Source organism: Apium graveolens, chromosome 5 (assembly GCF_009905375.1).
Source record: "Apium graveolens cultivar Ventura chromosome 5, ASM990537v1, whole genome shotgun sequence".
Classification (NCBI taxonomy): Eukaryota; Viridiplantae; Streptophyta; class Magnoliopsida; order Apiales; family Apiaceae; genus Apium; species Apium graveolens.
Window position 1 is genome coordinate 245,452,448 of NC_133651.1, and position 22,699 is coordinate 245,475,146.

The following is a 22,699-nucleotide window of genomic DNA, read 5'->3' on the forward strand; positions in this document are numbered from 1 at the left end:
GGGAAAATAGTTTTGGGTATATGACTTTGGGGATGTTGACACTATGAGATTCAAGAACTCGTATACTTGTAACATATAATCTTGAAGAAACCGAGTGGAATTTTTCTAGGACCCTTTTATTGTCAACGGTTTTTGAGGTGATGAGAATGTATTCTTTTTCATTCTCATTAATAGTTTCAACGTGAAACCCGTTAAGACGGATATCTTTAAAACTCAGTAGGTTTCTAGTTGACTTGCTAGAGTATAGAGCCTCTTGTATGTGTATGTGTGTCTTATTTGGTAGAAGAAAACTAGCTTTCCCAAAACCTTCTATTATATTTGATGTACCCGATACCGTCCAGACATGTGAGTTGGTTTTAGTCAACTGTGAGAAGTATTTCTGACTCTGTAAAATAGTGTGTGTGGTTGCGCAGTCAACAATGCATATATCTTCCATCTCTATACATATATAAACGAAAAACATCTTTATTAAAAACAAACCGAGTACATAGAACAACAACATAAAACAAGTACATAAAATGAGTACATAAGTAAAACACAAAGAAAATAAGTAAAGCATGACAATACATATGAAGTCTAGTCATCTACACCATAATAAAGATTAGCACCAGTGTCTATTTCATTTGAGGCCTTATTGACTGGTTCATTAACTAGATTATAATTAGCGAAGTTGGTTTCTACTCTCTTTCCATTATTCCTTTTGGATGACTCGTAGAGATCAACAAGATGTTTGGGTGTGCGACAAGTATGTTGCCAGTGCCCCTCAGATCCGCACCTATGACAGATGCCTCGGTTCTCTCCTTCTTGGGGCGCCTTTCTTTTATTTGGCACTTCACGTTGCCATTTCTGGTGGCCAGAGTTGTAACCATCACGTTGCCACTTCAGGTGGCCAGAATGATATTGATTGTGAAATCGACCACGAAAATTTCCACGTCCACGGGTTCGTCCATAATCCCGTCCTCCTCTATGCCCTTTCCCTCGTTCATTCTTCAGGAATGACGTGTTATGTACTTCAGGTAACTGGGCAGAGCCTGTGGGACGTATCTGATAATTTTTCAGTAGCAACTCATTATTCTTTTCAGCCACAAGAAGGAGAGATATCAGCTCGCCATATTTCTGAAAATTACGCTCCCTATATTGTTGAGCCAGGATCATAGTGTTGGGGTGAAAGGTTGAGAGGGTCTTTTCAATCATTTCAGTATCAGTAATATTTTCACCACATAAAATTAATTTTGAGCTTATCTTGAAAAGAGCATAATTATATTCAGCTACAGATTTGAAATCTTGTAACCTCAAATTAATCCAGTCATATCGGGCAGATGGCAAGTGAACAGGTTTTTGGTGATCAAATCTATCCTTGAGATTATTCCAAAGGGTGAGTGGATTTTTGATAGTGAGGTATTCAGATTTTAGATCTTCGTGGATGTGATGCCTAAGAAAGATAATCGCTTTTGCATTTTGTTCAACAGTTGGGATCTTTTCCGGGTCAATAGTATCTTTTAGGCCATTAGCACTAAGGTGTAATTCCGCATCAAGGACCCATGATAAATAATTATTTCCGGAAACATCCAAGGAAACAAACTCTAATTTTGCAAGATTCGCCATTCTGAATAGATTTTATATAAGATATAATATGTCACATAATATTTAAACAGGCAAGTTGAAACAATAACTTTATACAAAAGTTACGACGGCATAGCCGGCCAGAAAACTTTTGATTATTACTTGACGGCAGCGCCATCTTTATAGTAGTATTACTTGACGGCATAGCCATCTTTATAGATTTCAATCAGTAACATAAATATGTAATAATATTTAGAAGAAAACGAGGAAAAGAAAACGTACCTCTTTTATGAAATAGTTTTAGTTGATAGGGACTCATGGGTCAGAATAAGTCGTAGCTCTTTCGAGAATAAAGCTTCAGTTGGCAGAGACTCGTGCTGATAACGTGTTATAAACCTTGACTGAAAATATTAGTTATGTTTAATGTAGAGGAAGTATAGGAGAATAGAAGATGGAGAGAAAGTTGTGTTGTATTTCATTAGCTAAATGAGCAATTTATAGTAGTTGGTTTACAAGGCTTACTAAGTAAGCTATTCAAATCTTCTTCATTAAGTATTACAAAACTTCCTCGATAAGCTTTACAAGTCTTCCTCGATAAGCTTTACAAGTCTTCCTTGTTAAGATTTGAGAGACTTCCTCGATACGCTTTGACAATCACTTTATTTTTTTATTCAAATATTTTAACAGTTTCTAAATTAGGTATAAATGAAGCAAAAAAATTACAACTGAGATGGAGATTGAACCTAATTTTTGTGATAAACGTGCCGAAAAGAGAAGAAAACAGTTCGATAATATGGCAAAATAGATGTTATTATATAATTTGAATAATGGGATGTGCAAGACATGCCTGTACAATAACAAGACTAAGTTAAATTGATAACCCTAAGTAAGTTGTATGATAATCTATGTTTGCATTATGTATTGTAACATTTAAGTCTGTAAAAATATAAATGGAGCAGACTGGAGTCTTTTTCTGTAAACAGTATCAAACCTAAGAATTCTATCTGGAAGAAGATCATGCGTCAGAAGAATTATGAAGAAACTTGAAGTTGAATAAATCTGTTTTGAGAAAAATGTTCTAAGTCAAGAACTCTATAAGTCACATATTAAGTGTTATAGAGAAGTCATTCGAGAACTCCAGAATGACTTATAGAGAAGTCAGGAAAGCTACTAGAGAACTCAGAGATATCGACAAGACAAATTGAAGACATGAAGATTGAAGATATCGACAAGTCATTTCTTCATTACAAACATCTGAGATATCGATAAGTCAAAATATCACTAGAGAACTATGAGATATCGACAAGTAAAGATATCACTAGAGAACTTTGAGACATCGATAAGTCAAGATATCACTAGAGAACTCTGAGTTATCGACAAGTCAATTGGTCACTAGAGAACTCAGAGAATCGATAGCCAAAGTGAAGACATGAAGATGAGAGATCTCGACAAGCTAAATTCTCTTATACAAAACTCAGAGACCTCTACAAGTCAAAGCATCTATAAAGTAATGAGAGATCTCGATAAGCCAATATACTTATCGAGATGTCAAGTTCTCTATTTACCAAACTGGAGATCTCGAGGTAAAACTCAAAGTATAAAGTGCAGACCAGTTCAATATCCAAGATTATCAATCAACAAAAAATCCAATCAGTTGGATTGGTAAGTCTACAAAAAGCAGCTTGAAGAGTACAAGATCAAAGGCCAAGATTAACTGGCAAAGCAAAGTCACAAGCATGCAAGATTAGCAAAGATACACTAAGCCAGAAATAGAAAGATTTGAATATCCAAAAAATAGGGTTTAGTACATGCTATTGCATGCTATGTAATATCCAGTGTTTACTTTTCTATAAAGTAAACACTGGTTGCTTTGTTTTAGTTGTAACAAATAGATCTAAAATTTCTTGTAACTCTTAAGAGAGAAGCTGAGTTCTTAACATAACAAGAACTCAGAAATTTGTAGCAAAACATAAACTTGATTTTAACATATAATTAAGTGAATTTTTGAAATATAGTGTGTTCTTGTGCATATATTATTATCTCATTTAAATCATACTATCTTAACAAGTTACATTTCTACATCTGCTTTGTTCACCTAGCTTAAGAAAAATAAAAAGCCACTAAAATTATCTAAAAACACATTCACCCCCTATGTTGTATTTATTACCTAACAAGTGGTATCATAGCAAAATCTGAAAGTAAACAGATTAAAGATCTTGGAAGAATGAATACACAGAAACTTAGCAGTATCAAAATCCCAACCTTTGACAGATCTAACTATACATTATGAAAAAAGAAAATGTTGTTGTTTATCAGAATTGCCAATCTACTATATATTCAGATCCTAAAAAATGGTCCTTTCACTCTCATGGTAAGAGTTGAGGAATCTACAGATGGAGACATGGTCATTCCAGCACATTATGCTCCTAAAGATCCTTCAGAGTACACTAAGCCTGAGAAAAAGAAACTCTCCCTAGACAGTGGCTTGCAGCTAATCTTAATAGAGTCACTTGACAATGTAATGTACAATAACATTGTCAACTGTGACACAACTAAGCAAATCTGGGAGAAAATTGAGATATTGTGTAAAGGAACAGAGGAGGTTAGATCAAACCAAAGAAGGATTCTGGTCTCTCAATATGAGTGGTTTATGGCTAAACCTAAAGAAGGAATTACTAAAGTTTTTGAAAGGTTCAATAAATTGATAAATGACTTGCAACTACATGATAAATATTATGAAGCTGAGGAGGTTAACCTAAAGTTCTTTCTAGCTCTTCATGACCATCTTGAACAGAAAATTTCAGCTATTAAAGAAGGAATAGATTTGAGCAGAATAACTTTGGAAGTTCTATATGGAATCTTGAAGACTTGTGAACTTGAAATGATGCAAAGGAAGTCATTGAAAGCACATCATGGACATGTTGTTGATGGTTCAAGTGCTTTAATTGTAAATGACATAGAAGAAAGTGAAGATGAGCAAGATGACCAAGTTTCAGTTAGTCAAGCTATAGAACAGAAGAACAAAGGACCTCGGAAGCAAGTTGTGTTGGAACTGGAGGAAAATGAATATTACACCTTGGATGAATTAGATGAAATGGATTAGTCCATGGCTTAGTTGGCTAGAAAATTTTCAAATATTAGAGTCAAGAAGCCAAGGTTTTTCCGAGGTAAGGGACAATCTTCCAACAGTAACAATTGGAAACCAAAAACTCGGTTCAATTCAGGTAGCAAAGGTGGTTATAAAACAGGATCTGTGGACAGATCAAAGATAAGGTGCTTCAACTGTGATAAGTTGGGTCACTTTGCAACTGAATGTAGAAAGCCTAAAAAGGTGAAGAAAGATAAGGCCCATCTTGAGTTGGTAGCAAAGTATGAAGCTCTCTTGAAGAAACAGTCTGGAAAAGCTTATATTGCAGAAGAAAAGAGTTGGGATGATACTGATGTTGATAATGAGGATGAAGAAGTTGGAGACTATGCACTTATTGCTTTAAAGCAAGGAAAAACATCCACTTCTAAATCAAAGGTACTAACTCTAACCACTATTGATATAAATTCTAGTCAATAAAAGGAGACTGTGGAAAAGATGAGTGTGGAGATGTTTCATATACACACTAGTCTAGTAGCAGCTACTGAGGAAGTTAGTATCCTAACCAAGGCTAATGAGAAGCTTGAGAGTGAAAGACAAAAGATGGATCTACTTCTTGTGGAGCTTGAGTCAGTCAAGCAAGAAAATGATTATCTGAAAAACAAGCTAAAGTGTGTTGCTGAAATTGAAGCCGTGTTGAGGGAAAAGCTGGAAAAGAATGAAGTCAAGTTGAAATATTTCAGAAATGCATCTGAGTTGGTAGGACAATACCATGAGAAAAACAAGACATGTGCTAATATAGCTATTGGTCTTGATTATGATGCTTTGAACAGCAAGAAGAAAGATATAAGTGACAAAGGAAAAGCAACAGAAAATGAAGATGCTCTAGCTATGCTGAAAAAGGTTGTTTCACCTATGTTCAAGGTATGTGAAGTTAATTTCAGTGAAGAAGAGTTGATTATAAAGCAAGAAATTACTAATGTAGACAATGAGAAGAAAAATACAAAAATAACTTCAATTTCCAAAGCTGAAAAGAAGCCCATGGTCAACTAAGATTCTAAGACACCTGTCAAGGAAATAAAAACTGAAGATGCAAGAAAGAAGAAGAAAAATATAAATGGGAAGACTAGGATAAAAAAAAGCAACAATTTTGCTCATTTTACAGATGCTCCAAGGAAGCAATATCAAAGATGTGGCTCTGTGAATCATCTAACTCACCTTTGTAAAAAGGTTGTTAGTAAGCCAGTAGAAGGAGCATGCAAATATAATGAAGCTGATGCAAATGATCCCTACTCATTCGGTGACAAATTTGATTGCATCCCTTGCAACTTGAAAGTGATGAAAAGTTGCCACAAGCTGAGAGTAGACCTCAAAAAAACAAAAATTTGGTCTACAACAAAAAGGGAAAATGCACAACAGTCAATGCATTCTATTTAATCTGAAACAACTCATTCTGATTATGCTCACTCTGTTAACAAGAAGAAAGTGCCCAACACTGCTTGGGTTGCTAAACACACTTAAACTCATTGTGTGCAGGGCAAAAGAAGAAAGTCATATGGATCATAAATAGTGGATGCTCAAGATATATGACAGGTGATATGGCCCTGCTATCACAGTTTGAGGAGAAGGTCGTCCCATTAGTGACCTTTTTCATAATGGGTTATGGAAAATTAATCTCTGGAAATGTTGTCATTGATGATGTAGCACTAGTAGCTGGTCTTGAAGTGAATCTTCTCAGTGTTAGCCAATTTTGCTGACAAAGGCTTTAAAGTTTTATTCAACAAAGAAGAATGCATTTTATCAGCAAGAAAACTGGTGAAGTTGCTCTAAAAGGAGCTAGGAAAGGAAGCTTATTTGTTGCAGACTTGGACTCAGCAAATAAGGATGGAGTTTGTTGCTTCTACACCAAGGCATCTGTAGAACAAAGCAAGCTATGGCATAAAAAGATGTCTCACTTGAATTTCAAGAAAATTAACACATTGGTCAAAAAGGAGTTAGTAAGAGACATGCCTAATCCGGAGTTTGCTCAAGATGAAGTCTGTGATGCTTTTCAAAAAGGAAAAATGAAAAGATCAAGTCATAAAAGTAAAACTGTGAATTCTATAAGTGCACCTTTGCAGCTTATTCACATGGACTTATTTGGACCAGTTAATGTTCAATCAATTTCAAGAAAAAGGTATGCACTTATGATGGTGGATGACTACTCAAGAGGGTAGAATTTATGAATTCTAAAGATGAGACTCCACACATCATAATTGAGTACATAAAGAAGATTGAGAAGCAAGCTGAAGATCAGAACTGTGTGAAAAGGTTGAGGAGTGACAATGGAACAGAATTCAGGAATGCAATCTGAACTAAATTCTGCAAAGACAAGGGCGTTGTTCAAGATTTCTCAGCTGCTAGAACACCTCAGCAAAATGTGGTAGTTAAGAGGAAAAATAGAACACTAGTAGATGCTGCTAGAACAATATTGCAAGATGCAAAATTGCTAACTAGTTTTTGGGAAGAAGTTGTGAACACTGCATGCTACACTCAGAATAGATATCTCATTAACAAGAATCTTGGCAAGTCACCTTACTCAATCTTGTCTAAAAGAAAGCCTACTGTGAAACATCTTCATATGTTTGGAAGCAAATGCTATGTGCTAAAGGACAACTCTGAATATGTGGGAAAATTTGACTCTAAAGTTTTTGAGGCAATTTTTCTGGGATATTCATTGGAGAGGACTGCATACAAAGTCTATGTGATTGAAATAGAAGAAAATTATAGAAAGCACAGTTGTTACTTTTGATTATGACAAGTGTCCAGGCTTGGAATGCCTTGGTGAAGATGAAACTGAAGCCCTTAAGTTTGAAAATCTGAACATTGATAGTGACTCTAATGATGAAGCTGAAATCAACACAAATCACAGAATTGTAGAAGAGTTAGATAATCAAGTGAATCATGAGAATGGAAGCTCATCTCAAACACCTGAATTTGATAGCACAAACTCAGGGGGAGAAAGAGGAGAAAATTCTGGAAGTCATGCCAGTGATGAAGAAGAAGCAGAAAATACAAGTCAACAAACTCACACAAGGAAGTGGGATATAAGTCACACTAGAGAAGCAATTATTATTGATCCAATTGTTGGAGTGAAGACTAGAAGTGCAACTGTAAATGAATGTCTTCATGCATGTTTTCTGTCACAACTTGAGCCAAAGAAAACTGAAGAAGCTCTTCTTGATCCTGATCGGATATCTGTATTGCAAGAAGAGCTAAATCAGTTTGAAAGAAATAAAGTTTGGAAATTGGTTCCTGCACCAAAGAACAGAAGTATTATTGGAACAAAGTAGGTGTTCAGGAATAAGATGGATGAAAATGGAATTGTTACCAGAAATAAAGTGAGGTTGGTTAAAAAAGGCTACTCACAGGAGGAAGGAATAGATTATGATGAAACTTTTTCTCCAGTTACAAGACTTCAAGCAATAAGGATTTTCTTAGCATTTGCTGCACATTCAAATTTCAAGGTATATTCAATAGATGTGAAGAGTGCATTCCTTAATGGTGAGTCGGAAGAAGAGGTTTATGTGCAACAACCACCTGGCTTTGAAGATTGAGAATTTCCAAATTTTATTTATAAGCTACTTAAGGCTCTCTATGGACTCAAACAAGCACCTAGAGCTTGGTATGACACACTATCAGAATTTTTGATTAAACATGGATTCAGTAGAGGTACCATAGTCAAGACTCTCTTCTACAAGAAGCATGGTGATGATATCATCCTAGTTCAGATTTATGTGGATGATATAATCTTTGATTCTACCAATGAAAAGTTTTGTCAAAGATTCTCCAGGCTTACGCAGAGTGAATATGAAATGAGTATGATGGGGGAATAAAGTTACTTTCTTGGACTTCAAGTCAGTCAAAGAAGTGATGAAATCTTCATCAGCCAAACTATGTCAAAGACTTATTAAAAAAGTTTGGCATGGTTGATTGTTCACCTGCATCTACACCTATGTCTACAACAAAAAAGTTGGATGAAGATAAAAAGGGTAAAAGTGTAGATAGTTCAATCTATAAAGGGATGATTAAATTATTGCTTTACTTAACTACAAGTAGACCAGACATCATGTTTGCTACATGCATGTGTGCAAGATTTCAAGTCAATCCAAAAGAATCACATTTGATGGTTGTGAAAAGGATTTTTAGATACTTTAAGGGAACTCCAAACTTAGGATTATGGTATCTTAAGGGAATTGGTTTTGAAGCTGTTGGATACACAGATTCAGATTTTGCTGGATGCAGGGTTGACAGAAAGAGTATTAGTGGAAGCTGTCAGTTTCTTGGACAAAGACTTGTATCCTAGTATAGCAAGAAACATCAATCCGTGTCAACTTCCACAGCTGAAGCTGAATACATAGCTGCTGAAAGTTGCTGTACTCAAGTGTTTTGGATTAGAAATCAGCTAATGGACTAGGCCTAGTGTTACAAAAAAATCCAATTATGTGTGATAATACTAGTGCTATATCTATAGTGGCTAAGCCAGTTAATCATTCTAGAACAAAGCACATTGATGTAAGGTACCATTTTATTAGAGAACATGCTACAAATGTTACTATTGAGCTCATTTTTGTTCCAACAGAAAAACAATTAGATGACATTTTTACTAAAACTTTGGATGAAGCAACTTTCACTAGACTTGTAGGTGAAATTGGAATGCTTAATTCTTCATCCTAAGGCAAGAACTCAGCTAATGTTTTGCAGAAGATTAATCTCTAGTAAATCAAAATTAATTTGATTTAATTGGAAATTAGCTGAAATATTAATTATAAATATTTCAGAAATCTCTGCATATTTATTTCTCAAAATTCAAAATTCATCTTGGAATTTTTCAAATTCGAAGAAAACTATCTAGATGTTAATTTACATGTTTAATATGTAAAATTAACATAAGGCAAAATCAAAGTGATCAAGAGTATATAGAGAACTGAGTTCTCGATAAGTCTAACTGACTCATCGACAAGTCATTTTAAGACTTTTCGAGTGAGTTCTCGATAAGTCAATTTACTCACTTCTCGAGTGACTTCTCGATAAGCTTTACTATGACTTATCGATAAGTCATTGTAGAGTTCTCTACAAGTGATAACTTACATAATTATCTACAAGTATAATTTCTAGACTTATAGATAACTCAGAACTAAAATAATTTAATCTAATAAACTATTTTGGTAAAATACTTTTGGCAAAATTATTTTGATTTTACCTTGAATTATTCAAGTAAGAATTGGAATCAAATTCAGTCCATTTTGGATAAATTGGGTATTTATTTGACATCTCGATAAGCTTATTTTTAGTTCTCTTCAAGAGTAAATAAAATGACTTATCGATATGTTTCTCACATTTCAAAATGACTTCTCGATAGACTAATTCCAAACGTCTATTTTTGACTTCTCGATAAGTCATATGCTTTTACTATAAATACCCAGACATCTCGATACATATATACTTATGCCTTCGAGAACTCTAAGTGACCTAGCTTTTTCAATCCAAAACCGATTTCTCTCTCATTTTCAATCCCTTTTCTTTAATTTTTTCTTACCCACTAAACTTCATACTCATAACAATGGCAGCAAACAATATTGTGCCCTTCATCCCAAAGGAGACTAACTTCCTTGCATTCTTAGATGCAAACTAAGCTCTTGAAACTTTCAAAAGTTTTTTCAAGTTCTTTTCTGAGACTTACTTTGTTGGGGCTCTTTCTGCTAATCCTGTGCTTTACTTGGATGTGTTAGGGGATTTTTGGAACACAGCAGTAACAAGGACAATTGTGCATGAGAACCAGGTTGTATCAATTATAATAAACTGTACAATCAAGGGCTAACAGGTGGAGATTTTTGAGGATGATGTCAATATGGAATTAGGAATACCTACTGACAAGCTGGTGGAGGCTCCAACTCAGGATGAGCTGTATGAATTCATGGACTTCATCAACCATTCTGAGAAGATCAATCTGTCAAGCATGAACAAGAAGCACCTGAGGAGAGAATGGTCCTTCTTGTTTGATTCAGTGATAAGGGCTTTCACTTGCAAGAATTCAGGCTTTGACAATATATCTAGTGTTTTCTAGAAGCTGGTCTATTTAATGGCTCACAACAAACAGATCAATGTCGGACACTATATATTGGAGGAATTGAGCACCAGGCTAACAATGCCATTGGAGTCAAGAGGTAAGGAAATTGTTCTTCCTAGATTAATTATGTCTGCTGTTATGGATAAAAACTTACGGTGTATTAACTGTTGTATTTATTACTAAGGTTCGGGAGCTCAAGGCCTTTAATGGCTGCTCTCATGTTTCGTAGCTTAACTCTGCCTTTACGAGATACCTACGTATCTCTGTGAATTACGAGAGGAGGGGTGAGACCCCTTATATAGATGTTGGGAGTCCTTGAATTGGACTAGGATTAGGAGACTTGTTGAACAAGTCTCAGACTTTGGATAGACTTTGAAGTCCTATAATCAAGGAATCAGACTCCTTGTGGGTGTAGGTGCCCTCAAGGCTATCTTTTATAGGTTTATATCACTGATTGGACTCACTTAATAAGCTGTTAATCTTCCCTATTTATTAACTACGAAATTAATAAATATTCAGGGCTATTGGACCTTCTTTGTTCCATCAGGCCTGATCAATGTGTTAACCTTCTTGGTACGAATGTCATACATATGGCCTTCTTTAATGGGCGTTGCAGTATTTAATGCAACATTAATGACATAATTAAGATTTAATTCACCCCCTATCATTTGCCCCCAACTTCTGGGAAACCGTAAAAGATTTCGCATAAGTTAAATTCCTTTGTTCCACGACAGGGTATCGTTTTTGCGTAAACTGTGGAACGACCTACATATTTACAATGATTTTCCTTGCACATGGCTTCAGGATTACTTTCTCTACCTTATTCCTTCTTTTTAGGAATTTTCTGGTATTTTTCAGGAATTTTCCCTTAATTTCTGAGATTTTTCCCTAATTTACAAGAATTTTCCCTTAATTTCTGAGATTTTCCCTAATTTACAAGAATATTTTGATACTCACAGGTACTTTTTGTTTAATTTTTCAATAATATTTTATCAAAAATAATTTTTGAAAAATAGTTTCTAATATTCCTGAATTTTTGGATTTTTTGATTGTTTTTCCCTATTTTTTGGAAATTTTAGCAATTTTTCTGATTTTAGCCCATTTTATGATTAATTAAATAATCATAAAATGGGCTTTTTATTATGCCATGCATCATAGGCGTGGGTCACCCCCTCCAAGGAGACATGTTACCAACAACGCCCAGGAACATTGTCTCCTAGGCGCTGTTAAGTTCCTCCCCACACTTCCTAGGCGTGGGTCACCCCGCCTAAGAGACAACTTGTGAACCATGCCTAGGAATTGTGTCTCCTAGGCGTGGTTGGTTTTCATCCATCCATAAATCCTAGGCGTGGGTTACCCCCACCCAGGAAGCAACCTTGGAACCACGCCTAGGAATTATGTCTTCTAGGCGTGGTTGGCTTTTATGCCTCAATAAATCCTAGGTGTGGGTCACCCTCGCCTAGGAAGCAACTTGTGAACCATGCTTAGGAATTATGCTTCCTAGGCGCGGTTTAGACCTTCATTCCTTCAATATATCCTAGGTGTGGGTATCCCAGCCTAGGAGACATGGTTCTAACCACGCCTAGGAATGATGTCTCCTAGACGTGGTTTGACCTCATCTATCCTTCAATATATCCTAGGCGTGGGTAACCCCCGCCTTGAAGACATGGTTTTAACCACGCCTAGGAATGATTTCTCCTAGACGTGGTTTAACCTCCTCTATCCTTCAATCTATCCTAGGCGTGGGTAACCCCGCATATTTTTCCTTGTGGGTTTTTCACAAAATTCAGGTTTTTTGGAAAATAACATTCTATATCCTTCCCGAATTTGGTAGGATACTCTAAAATTCAAATTTTATGGGCTTCCCGCCCTGATAGGCCCATTTTCTTTGGCCCAACAACGGTTGAGCTTCCTTATAAAGGGTTATAAAAAGAGTGGTGTGTGAGCTCATTTCTCACACTTCACTTTCACAAAAAATTCTCTCTTGGCTTCTTTCTCTCTACAATATTTTCTCTCCTTCTTTGCCACCACAAGGCGATTTCCGAAATCTTTTGCCACCGTAGCTCTCGCCGTCTTCTGGGTTTTCTTTAAAGCATATGTTTGAATCTTCATCTCCTTCCCCACCTTCAAGGGTTTTCTGGGCTCTCAAGCACTCTTCGCAAGAATTTTAATGGCGGACTCCGACTCATCCCACTCCCAGGTTCCTCAAGCTGCTCCCCGTCCTTCTACAGCCAGCCAAGGTAAAAAATCTCTAGTTCACTCTTCAGTTATTTCTCTTAGGGATCTTTTAACCGAGTTTGGTGAAACCTTCCCTAACATGCTTTATTTAGATGCTTATAACTACCCCTCTAAATATGATTCTGAAAAAGTAGGTACTATAGCTCATTTATTTGGTATTTTTGCTCCTTATAGGGTCGAGGCTCCCAGCCCAAATGATAGGGCTTGTTACCCAAAACCCGGGGCTATTCGTTTATACAAAGAAACCTTTTATGCCGGTTTCTGACTTCCTCCTCACCCCTTTGTTTTCCGCCTTTTAGCTGAGGCCCGTGTCTGTCCAACCCAAATCACGCCCAATTCTTGGCGTTTCATTCATTGTTACATGACCCAATCTCGTAAACATGATTTTGAGCCCAATATTTATGTTTTTCGTTACTTATTTAAATTCATAAATGCTTATGAGGACCAAGGATGGGTCAAAATAGTTCATAGATCCTTGGCCCGTTCTTTCTTTGTTTCTGGCACCCATCCCGACTCGTATCCAACTTGGAAGAGCGAGTGATTTTATGTGTATTTGGATGCCGAGGAGGGTTGGGACCATTTTTTCAGGCCCAATTTCTCAAAAAGTATAGACGGCTCTTTAAGAGACCTAAAATTGTGAATAGATGAAGATGCGGCCATTAAGGCCATCACAGCTGATAACTTGCATCATTGCGCTATCATCCTTTTAGAGGGCAATTTGAAAAATTTAGGTCTAAATGACCTTGGTCCCGAGGGTATTTCTTTCCCCTTTTTACTTTGTTATTTAGTTTCATACTTCTGTCTTTTTTTCTTATATATCAATATCTTTGTGCAGCTAAGGCAGCTTTGGATACCATTTTTAAGAAAAGGGAGACCCGTGCTGCTAAGGGCTCCACAGTTGAGTCTCACTGCGACAAGCGAATTAGGATTGGTGACGGCCCCTCAGTCACAGTTAAAAGGTCGTTCCAACTTTCATATCCGAGAGGCCTCTTAGCCTTAATGAGGATACCTTTCCTTTTACTATGACCTGGGGCCTACAGAGGAGGGACACTGTCGTGGGAAGCGCCGAGGCGGCTACTGTTTGGTCCGAGAGCGTGGTTACGCCTCGTGATAGGGCTGAGATCGTAGAGTCTTCTGATGACCTACAGATCGAGCGTCTTGGTGCTCAAGTAATAAATTCAGTAAGCTTCTTCTCCTTTAAGTGTTTACACTTTCTACTGTTCTATACACACAACTTATTGTGTTTAAACATATTTTTACAGATGAACACCTACCTTCAGGCTGCCCTTTATAACCTGAAGGAGGTGAGGACTAACCTGACTATCGCCAAAAGGGATAGGGACAGGTATCTTAAGGCCTCAGAGGTTAACTTGACTCGCTTCCGTGAGGTGGAGAAGGAATTGGATGAGGAAAAGGAGAAGGTTCGTAAGATGGAATAGGATGCTCAGAGGGCTCGAGCTGAGGTGATAGCTGACTACAAAACGTCTCAGGATTTTCAAGAATCTCAAATGCTGAGTATGATGCTAATTTTCCTGAGACCTTCGCCAGCTGCTGGGAGCAGATAGTGGAGGAGATTGGAAAGAAGATCCCGGAGGTGACCCTTGCACCCTACCCAGTGCCTGCTATTCCTGTTCCTGGGTCAGGATCTCCTCTTGAGGATATTTCCTTGTTTCCCATTCTTACTAATTTTGTTGAGGCCACAGCTTCTCCTCCCTGGGATGTTACTCCGATGGAAGACGAGCCTGTTCCCCCTCCCATTGTTACTGATGGGGGAACGATGATGATGATTTATTTAAGGACCTAGATTAGTTTCCTTTTCTTATTGGCCCATCGTGGCTTTCAATGTACTAACTTATTGTACTTTAAACTTATTACCCTTCAGGGTTTATTTATGTTATTTTCCTTGCTTTTTCATAACCTTCCCTTTAAGTTTTTAGCACTTTTGAAGTGTTATACTTCTAAGGAGGAGGATTAACAACTTGAACTACACCAAGTCATGCATTGAACATTTTTAACAAGAATGAAAAACATATGGATACGATAGACTTACAAATGCTGCTCATGGCATTCCTATAATAGAAGAATTCTTGAACTTTTCTTCCTTTTATTATCAAAGCATGAATTTTTCTAAATCAAACAAAGCATTATCATAACTTGGATATCCAAAGTTTGAAATAATTTCAACTTAAGAATATAGTCTGGTTTTCCAAAACCTTATATAACATGGGTTCAACCCTTAATAGTCATGAACTAGAATGTAAATCATACTAAAAATGAGATATAAAATTCTAAGCAAGCAAAGCTTCAAGGTACTTTTGAACCTTGTTACCACTATAGTAAGTACTAGCTATAGGTAGTAAATTTTCAGGTTTTGTGCATGTCAATTTCGAGGTACTTCTTCCCCATCCATGGTCTCCAATTTGTAAGACCCTCTTCCTTGAATGCTTTTAACCTTGTATGGCCCTTCCCAATTTGGTGTGAGTTTTCCTTTCTGCCCTACTCCGGAAGCTTCCACCTTTCTTAGGACCAAATCCCTTTGCTTGAAAAACCTTTCCTTCACCCTCAGGTTGTAGTAAAAAGAGGCCTTTTTCTGATATTCTACGATCTTTGCATGCGTTGCATCTCTTACCTCATCTATCAAGTCAAGGGATAACTTTTGTCCTTCTTCATTTTCCTCAGCATTGTATGCTTGGATTTTGGGAGACGAGTGCGATATCTCCACAGGAACAACTGCTGCTGCCCCATATGCTAGCATGAATGGTGTTGCTCCTGTAGTTACTCTGCAAGTAGTCCGATAAGCCCAAAGTATCGGGAGTATTTCATTTATCCAATTATTCCTGGATTTCTCGATCCTCTTTTTTAGCCCATCTATAATTATATGATTTGCCACTTCCACTTGCCCATTGGCTTGCGGATGAGCTACGGAGGTAAACCGCAATTCGATCTCATTCTCCTTGCAATACTTCCTGAATTCTTCATTGTTGAACTATGTTTCATTATCGGTGACTAGGATACGGGGAATTCCATATCTACACATGATATTTTCTCACAAGATTTGTACAACCTGTTTAGTTGTGATCTTGGCTAAAGGTTTAGCTTCAATCCACTTAGTAAAATAGTCTATAGCTACAATTAGGAACTTCCTTTCAGCTGTGGACATGGGAAAATGCCCAAGTATATCCATTCCCCATATAACAAAAGGGATGGGAGAATTGATAGAAATCAGCATCTCAGGAGGCTGTCGAACAACTGGTGCATGTTTCTGACAATGATCACACTTCTTCACATATTATTTGGCGTCAGCCATCATTTCTGGCCAATAGAAGCCAAAGAGAGTGATTTTGTGGGCTAAGGCCCTGCCCTACAAGTGTTGGCCATATATTCCCTTGTATACTTCCTCTAGAGCAAGTCGAGCCTCGTCTGGCCTAAGGCATCTTAAGTAAGGCACTACAAAAGATCTTTTATACAAAATTCCGTCAATCAAGGAATACCTCAGTGCTCGTACGGCTAAATTTCGGGATTCAGACACAGCATCCGGGAGCCAACCAATTTGAATATGGGCCTTAATAGGATCTATCCATGATGTTCCCAGCCCTATAGGGGCCTTAATAGGATCTATCCATGACGTTCCCAGCCCTATAGGGGCTACAAGCTTAACATCAATGCTACGTGTTTTCAAAATGGGGAAGTACACACTTCCTGAACTCTTCTCTATCTCTGATGAAGTGAACTTAGACAACGCATTTGCCTTAACATTTTCCTCCCTTGGAATGTGTTCAACATGGCATTTATCAAACTGAGTCATCACAGCCCTTACTAGGTGGACATACCTAGCAATTGTTTCATCTCTTGCCTCAAACTCTCCCTTGACCTGGGATATGACCAGCTTTGAATCTCCACAAACTTTCAAGTTCTTGACCCTCAATGTCCCTGCTAGGCTGAGGCCAGCTATAAGAGCTTCATATTCAGCTTCATTATTTGTGGTTGGGAAGTCTAACTTTATAGCATATTCAATCAAGAACCCATCTGGGCTTTGTAAAACTAGCCCTTCCCCACTCGAATTTGTTTTCGATGCTCCATCAAAATAGAGAACCCTGTATTCCTTCTCTTTAACCCCCTCTTCTTTTTTACCTTCTGTGTCTTGAGGTATAGTATCTTCCTGCCCCCCGACTTCTTGGTAGGGTATGGTGCATTCCACCACGAAGTCAACCAATGCCTAGGCTTTTATTTCCGTTCGCGGCTTATACTTGATTTCAAATTCTCCCAATTCTATTGCCCATTTAATCATTCTCCCACTAGCTTTGGGACTATGAATGATGTTTTTCAAGGGTTGATTTGTTAGCACTTCAATTTTATGAGCTTGGAAGTAAGGATGCAACTTCCTTGAACTCATCACTAGGGCTAAATCAACCTTTTTTTATAGTCGAATAATTCAATTCATCTCCGTGCAAGATCTTACTGACATGATATATGGGTTTCTGGACTTTAAGTTCCTCCTTAACCAATACAGCGCTCAAGGCATTTCCTGAAATGGCCAAATATAAGTACAAAGTTTCATTTAGAGCTGGTTTGGCCAACAACGGGGCTTGAACCATATACTTCTTCAATCCTTCAAATGCCTCATGGCTTTCCTCGGTCCATACGAAATCTTTAACCTTATTCAAGGATTTAAAGAATGACAAGCACTTGTCTCCGGATTAGAGATGATTAATCATAGAGCTGCAACTCTTCCAATGAGTTTCTGAACGTCCTTTATGGAACACAGTGATTCCATATCCAAGATAACCTTTATTTTATCAAGATTGGCCTCAATTCCTCTCTTGGAGACCATCAGTCCCAAAAACTTTCCAGACCCCACTCTGAAAGCACACTTTGCAAGATTTAGCATCATTTTGTGATATCTCAGGACCTTAAAAGCTTCCCTCAAATGGGTTATGTGGTCAGTCTTCACTAGACTCTTGACTAACATGTCATCAACATAAACTTCCATAGTCTTTCTAATAAGATCCTTTAAAATCTTAGTTACCAACCTTTGATAGGTAGCTCCTGCATTCTTAAGGTCAAACGCCATAACAAGATAACAAAAAACACCAAAATAAGTGATGAATGATACCTTTGGGATGTCATCCTTATGCATCTTAATCTGATTGTATCCACTGAATCCATCTATAAAACTCAGCATCTCATGACCATCAGTAGCATCTATCAATTTATCTATCCTTGGCAACAGGAAATAATCCTTTGGGCATGCATCATTCAGATCGGTGAAATCCACGCACATCCTCTATTTTCCATTAGCCTTCTTTACCATTATAGGGTTTGCTAACCATTACAGAAACTGTATCTCCTCAATGAAACCAGCCTCTAAGAGCTTCTGTACTTCTTGCTTAATAGCTTCTTGCCTCTCCGGAGCAAAACTTCTTTTCTTTTGCTTCACATTCTTTCGATTTTGATCCATGTTTAGCTTGTGAGTCATCAGTTCCAGGTCTATGCCAACCATATCAGCTGCTGACCATGCGAATACATCATTATTTTCTTGTAAAAATTTCACCATCCTCCCTCTAAGGGGCTCATTTAGTAATGCTCCAACAAAAGTTACTTTCTCAGGATCCTAGGAAGTCAAGGAAATCGGAACCAATTCTTATGTTGGTTTCCCTCTTTTCTCATCATTCTCGCGAATATCCAGATCTTCAATAGGCAAAACCTTCCTCCCAACTCCATCAGCCCTAAGAGAGGCCACAAAACAACTCATTTCCATCTTTTGATCTCCTCTCTCTTCACTAATCCCATTCTGGGTGGGAAACTTCATCACTGAATGGTAAGAAGAGGGGACTGCCTTGAAAGCGTGTATTCTCGTTCTTCCTATGATTGCATTGTAATTTGATCCAGCCTTACCACTATAAAGTCCAACATCTGTGTTGCTTGTCTTGGTTCATGACCTATAGTCATCGACAACTTAATTATTCCCTCCACGGGGCACTCAACCCTAGCAAAACCATATATCGGCATATCAGTTCGGGTTAATTGAGAATCAGTGTAACCCATTCTTATAAAGGTATCATGAAGAAAAATGTCCATTGAGGCACCGTTGTCTACAAGGACTCTCTTTACTGGACTGTTCACTATTATCAGTGTTATGACCAGAGGATTATCATGAGGAAATTCGACACCCTTTAAATCAAAATCATCGAATGTCATTGTTACTCCTGTCCTAGCCCTCTTCGAGGATTCTCCGACAATATGCATAACTTCTCTCGTATAGGATTTCCTCGAGTTTCTGGATGAACCTGCAAAAGTTGGTCCTCCAAAAATTGTATTTATCAATGACCCTCGGGGTTGTGGTCCTCCAAATATTGCGTTTATCACCGGTCCCCTGGGCTGGGGCTTTCGCCCCTGATCGTCTTGATCCCTACTACAATCATCGAAATTATTTCTACCATTTTTATTCCTATCTCCTCCATCTCCAGTATACTTGCACAGCTTTCCTCTTCGAATGAGGAACTCTATTTCATCCTTCAATTGTCTACACTCATCGGTGTCATGACCAACATCCTTGTGAAATCTGTAATATTTGCTCTTATCTAGCTTATTAGGATCAGCCTTCAGGGGCTTAGGCCAACGAACATCTCTATCTTTCTCGATTTTTATCAAGATCTGGCTTCTAGGAGCGTTCAACTTAGCATATTCGGTGAACTTTTGTCCAGGTCCTCCGTCTTCGGGGTTGAATCCGTGTTTTTCTCAGTTCTAGGATACTTGTCCTTAGCAATATATTCCAGATCAGTCTTTCGCTTCTTTCCACCAGTAGGCTCGTTATTCACTACCTTCTCCCTCATGCTTTCCTCCACTTTGATGTACTTCCCAGCCCTGTCTTGGAGCTGTAACATGCTTTCGGGGGGCGCTTGGCTAACGACTTGTTAGGTCCCAATGTGTTTGTAGAAGGGGGGTTGAATACAAACGTTACCAAATAATCGAATAAAATGCGGAATAAAAAATGTGAAACAAAATTCAAGTTAAATAAAAATATTATTAAACTTGAAAGGTGTTACAACAACTGTATCGATTACAAGGTATTAATCTCAAATCAATTATTACAAATCTAGAATAAATTCGACATGAACTTTTTCTATTTTTGCAATAATTAGAATCAAATGCTAAATGCGATTTGAGATTAAGTTCTAGGGATTTTGATCCGCTAGATTGTTACACAAGAACAAGATAAATAATTCTAGTGGTTTGGATTTAACATTAACAAACTAGAAATTGATCTTGAATTTCTGCAGAGAAGATGATTTTATATTTCAAGGCGGCTGCTCTTTTGTTCTTGACTTGTGTGGATGATTAAAATGATATGCTGCTTCTCTGCTTCTATTTAAATCAACAAACGAATAGAATTGACTTGGCATGACAATCCTATAGCTGGCAAGACTTTCGGTGAGACAATTGAATGAACTAGCAAGACAATCTGAATGAACTAGCATGACAATCAGAATGAACTAGCAAGACAATCATCCTCCTAGAGTAACTTTCGGTGTGACAATTGAATATGGCCTAGCATGACAATCGGTATGACAATCCTGATTGTCATGCTAGTTCATTTTCAATTGTCTTGCTGATTTAATGCTTGAATTTAATCCAATTAAACTTCTGAAAATTCCTAAAATTAATTCAGAATTAATTAATCAATTAATTCAATTAATAAATAAATTATTCTTTGCAGATATAATTTATTTTCTTAATTAAATTAGATGAATTAATTAATTAATAGAGAATTAATTCTAGTCTTGAGCAGCAACCATTCTTCTGCAAATCTTCTGAAAATCACTGAAAATTATGAATCAATTCCACCACTTCAACGTTGACACTCGATGTACTGTCTGGTTCATAAGTGACTAACTTCCGTGACGTTTCTTCATGTCTTGACTTTGACACTTTGATTTTCTTCAGATTAAATCCTTATAATTTATTGATACCTTGACGAGATCTCTGTCACTTGATTAAATCCACGATCTTGATTTATATCACTGAGGCATGATCAACTTCTTGAACTTCTTCCAGTGAATTAACTCCTCAAGTCTGTAGATGAACATTGTCTCTGAATCCTTTGACAGATATTACTTTGCGAGATCTCTCTGACGGTAGTTCCACTATTTACTTATTACATTCTTATTTGAGTTGAGTTGAATCCTCGAATATACAAATAGGCTATGACATGTGACTTACAATCTCCCCCTATTTGTTTGTTAGACAATAACACACAAATACCTAGAGGATAACTCAACTAACAAATAAGAAAAAGATATAAACATACATGCAAAGTAAATAGTAGAAAAGTTCTGGATGAGATTTAACATTTTCCAGATTCCAAGTAGATGTCCCTCTAGACTGAACATATCTTCAAGTAGTTCCATCTTCATTTGTACAACCACATTTCCTGTTGAGAAGCCCATATCTCTCTTGCTTCTCCCCTATGAGAATCAACTGATTAAAGAAGATCACCTTCGTTTTACCACCTCTCCCGTACAATAGGATCCGCAGATAAAAACCAATGGTACTCCCCTAACTGCTTCTTCCCTTACTAGGAAATCACCTTGTGTTTACCACCTCTCCCGTACAATAGGATCCGTAGTTAGAAACAACAATGGTGTGGTGTAGTGTACATTTTTAGGATCTTTTTCTTCCTCCCTGCTATTTCTCCCCCTTAGTTGAGGAATCCTCCAAACTATTTCTTAAGCTTTTATCTCCCCCTTTGAGAAGGAATGTATGCCGTTGTCTGAAGGAGTTCTCATATTTCACTTGGTTGGAAAAGAAATAACAAGTAGTTTCTTTTTCTACCTCACTGTGAGTGTGTGATTCTGTTTAGTGTACCTCACATGTGTTTCACTCTTCTCTCCACTCGTGTTTACACTCATTCTCACAAGTGTATCACTCTTCTCTCATAGCTCCATAATCCAGCTGTACCTGCAAGGAAAATCACCTTAGCCATCCTTAAGGAGGTCACAGGTGGTGCAATGGGAGTTCACAAATCCCCATCCTTGTTAAACTCGTCAGATGAATCTGAGTCATAATATACAAGTTGCTAGTTTCCCTTTTAGGGTTCCAGATTTGAATTCTGGGAAGGTAAACAATGATCCAACGAATTTAGTATTTGATTCTAATTATTGCAAAAATAGAAAAAGTTCATGTCGAATTTATTCTAGATTTGTAATAATTGATTTGAGATTAATACCTTGTAATCGATACAGTTGTTGTAACACCTTTCAAGTTTAATAATATTTTTATTTAACTTGAATTTTGTTTCACATTTTTTATTCCGCATTTTATTCGATTATTTGGTAACGTTTGTATTCAACCCCCCTTCTACAAACACATTGGGACCTAACAATTGGTATCAGAGCAAGACAATCATCCTCCTAGAGTAACTTTCGGTGTGACAATTGAATATGGCCTAGCATGACAATCGGTATGACAATCCTGATTGTCATGCTAGTTCATTTTCAATTGTCTTGCTGATTTAATGCTTGAATTTAATCCAATTAAACTTCTGAAAATTCCTAAAATTAATTCAGAATTAATTAATCAATTAATTCAATTAATAAATAAATTATTCTTTGCAGATATAATTTATTTTCTTAATTAAATTAGATGAATTAATTAATTAATAGAGAATTAATTCTAGTCTTGAGCAGCAACCATTCTTCTGCAAA

General features: G+C 37.1%; 1 protein-coding gene across 1 annotated transcript; it reads right to left on the reverse strand.

The window, feature by feature from the left end:
- Window positions 1-576: 576 nt before the first annotated feature.
- Window positions 577-1,605, reverse strand: LOC141660854 (uncharacterized). Its single transcript, XM_074467836.1, has one exon. It carries the CDS (start codon window positions 1,603-1,605, stop codon window positions 577-579), a length of 1,029 nt encoding a protein of 342 aa, XP_074323937.1.
- Between the last annotated feature and the right edge of the window lie 21,094 nt (window positions 1,606-22,699).

Bases quoted from the DNA above. Each gene is read 5' to 3' on its own strand.
- LOC141660854 (XM_074467836.1), bottom strand. From the start codon at position 1,605: ATGGCGAATCTTGCAAAATTAGAGTTTGTTTCCTTGGATGTTTCCGGA.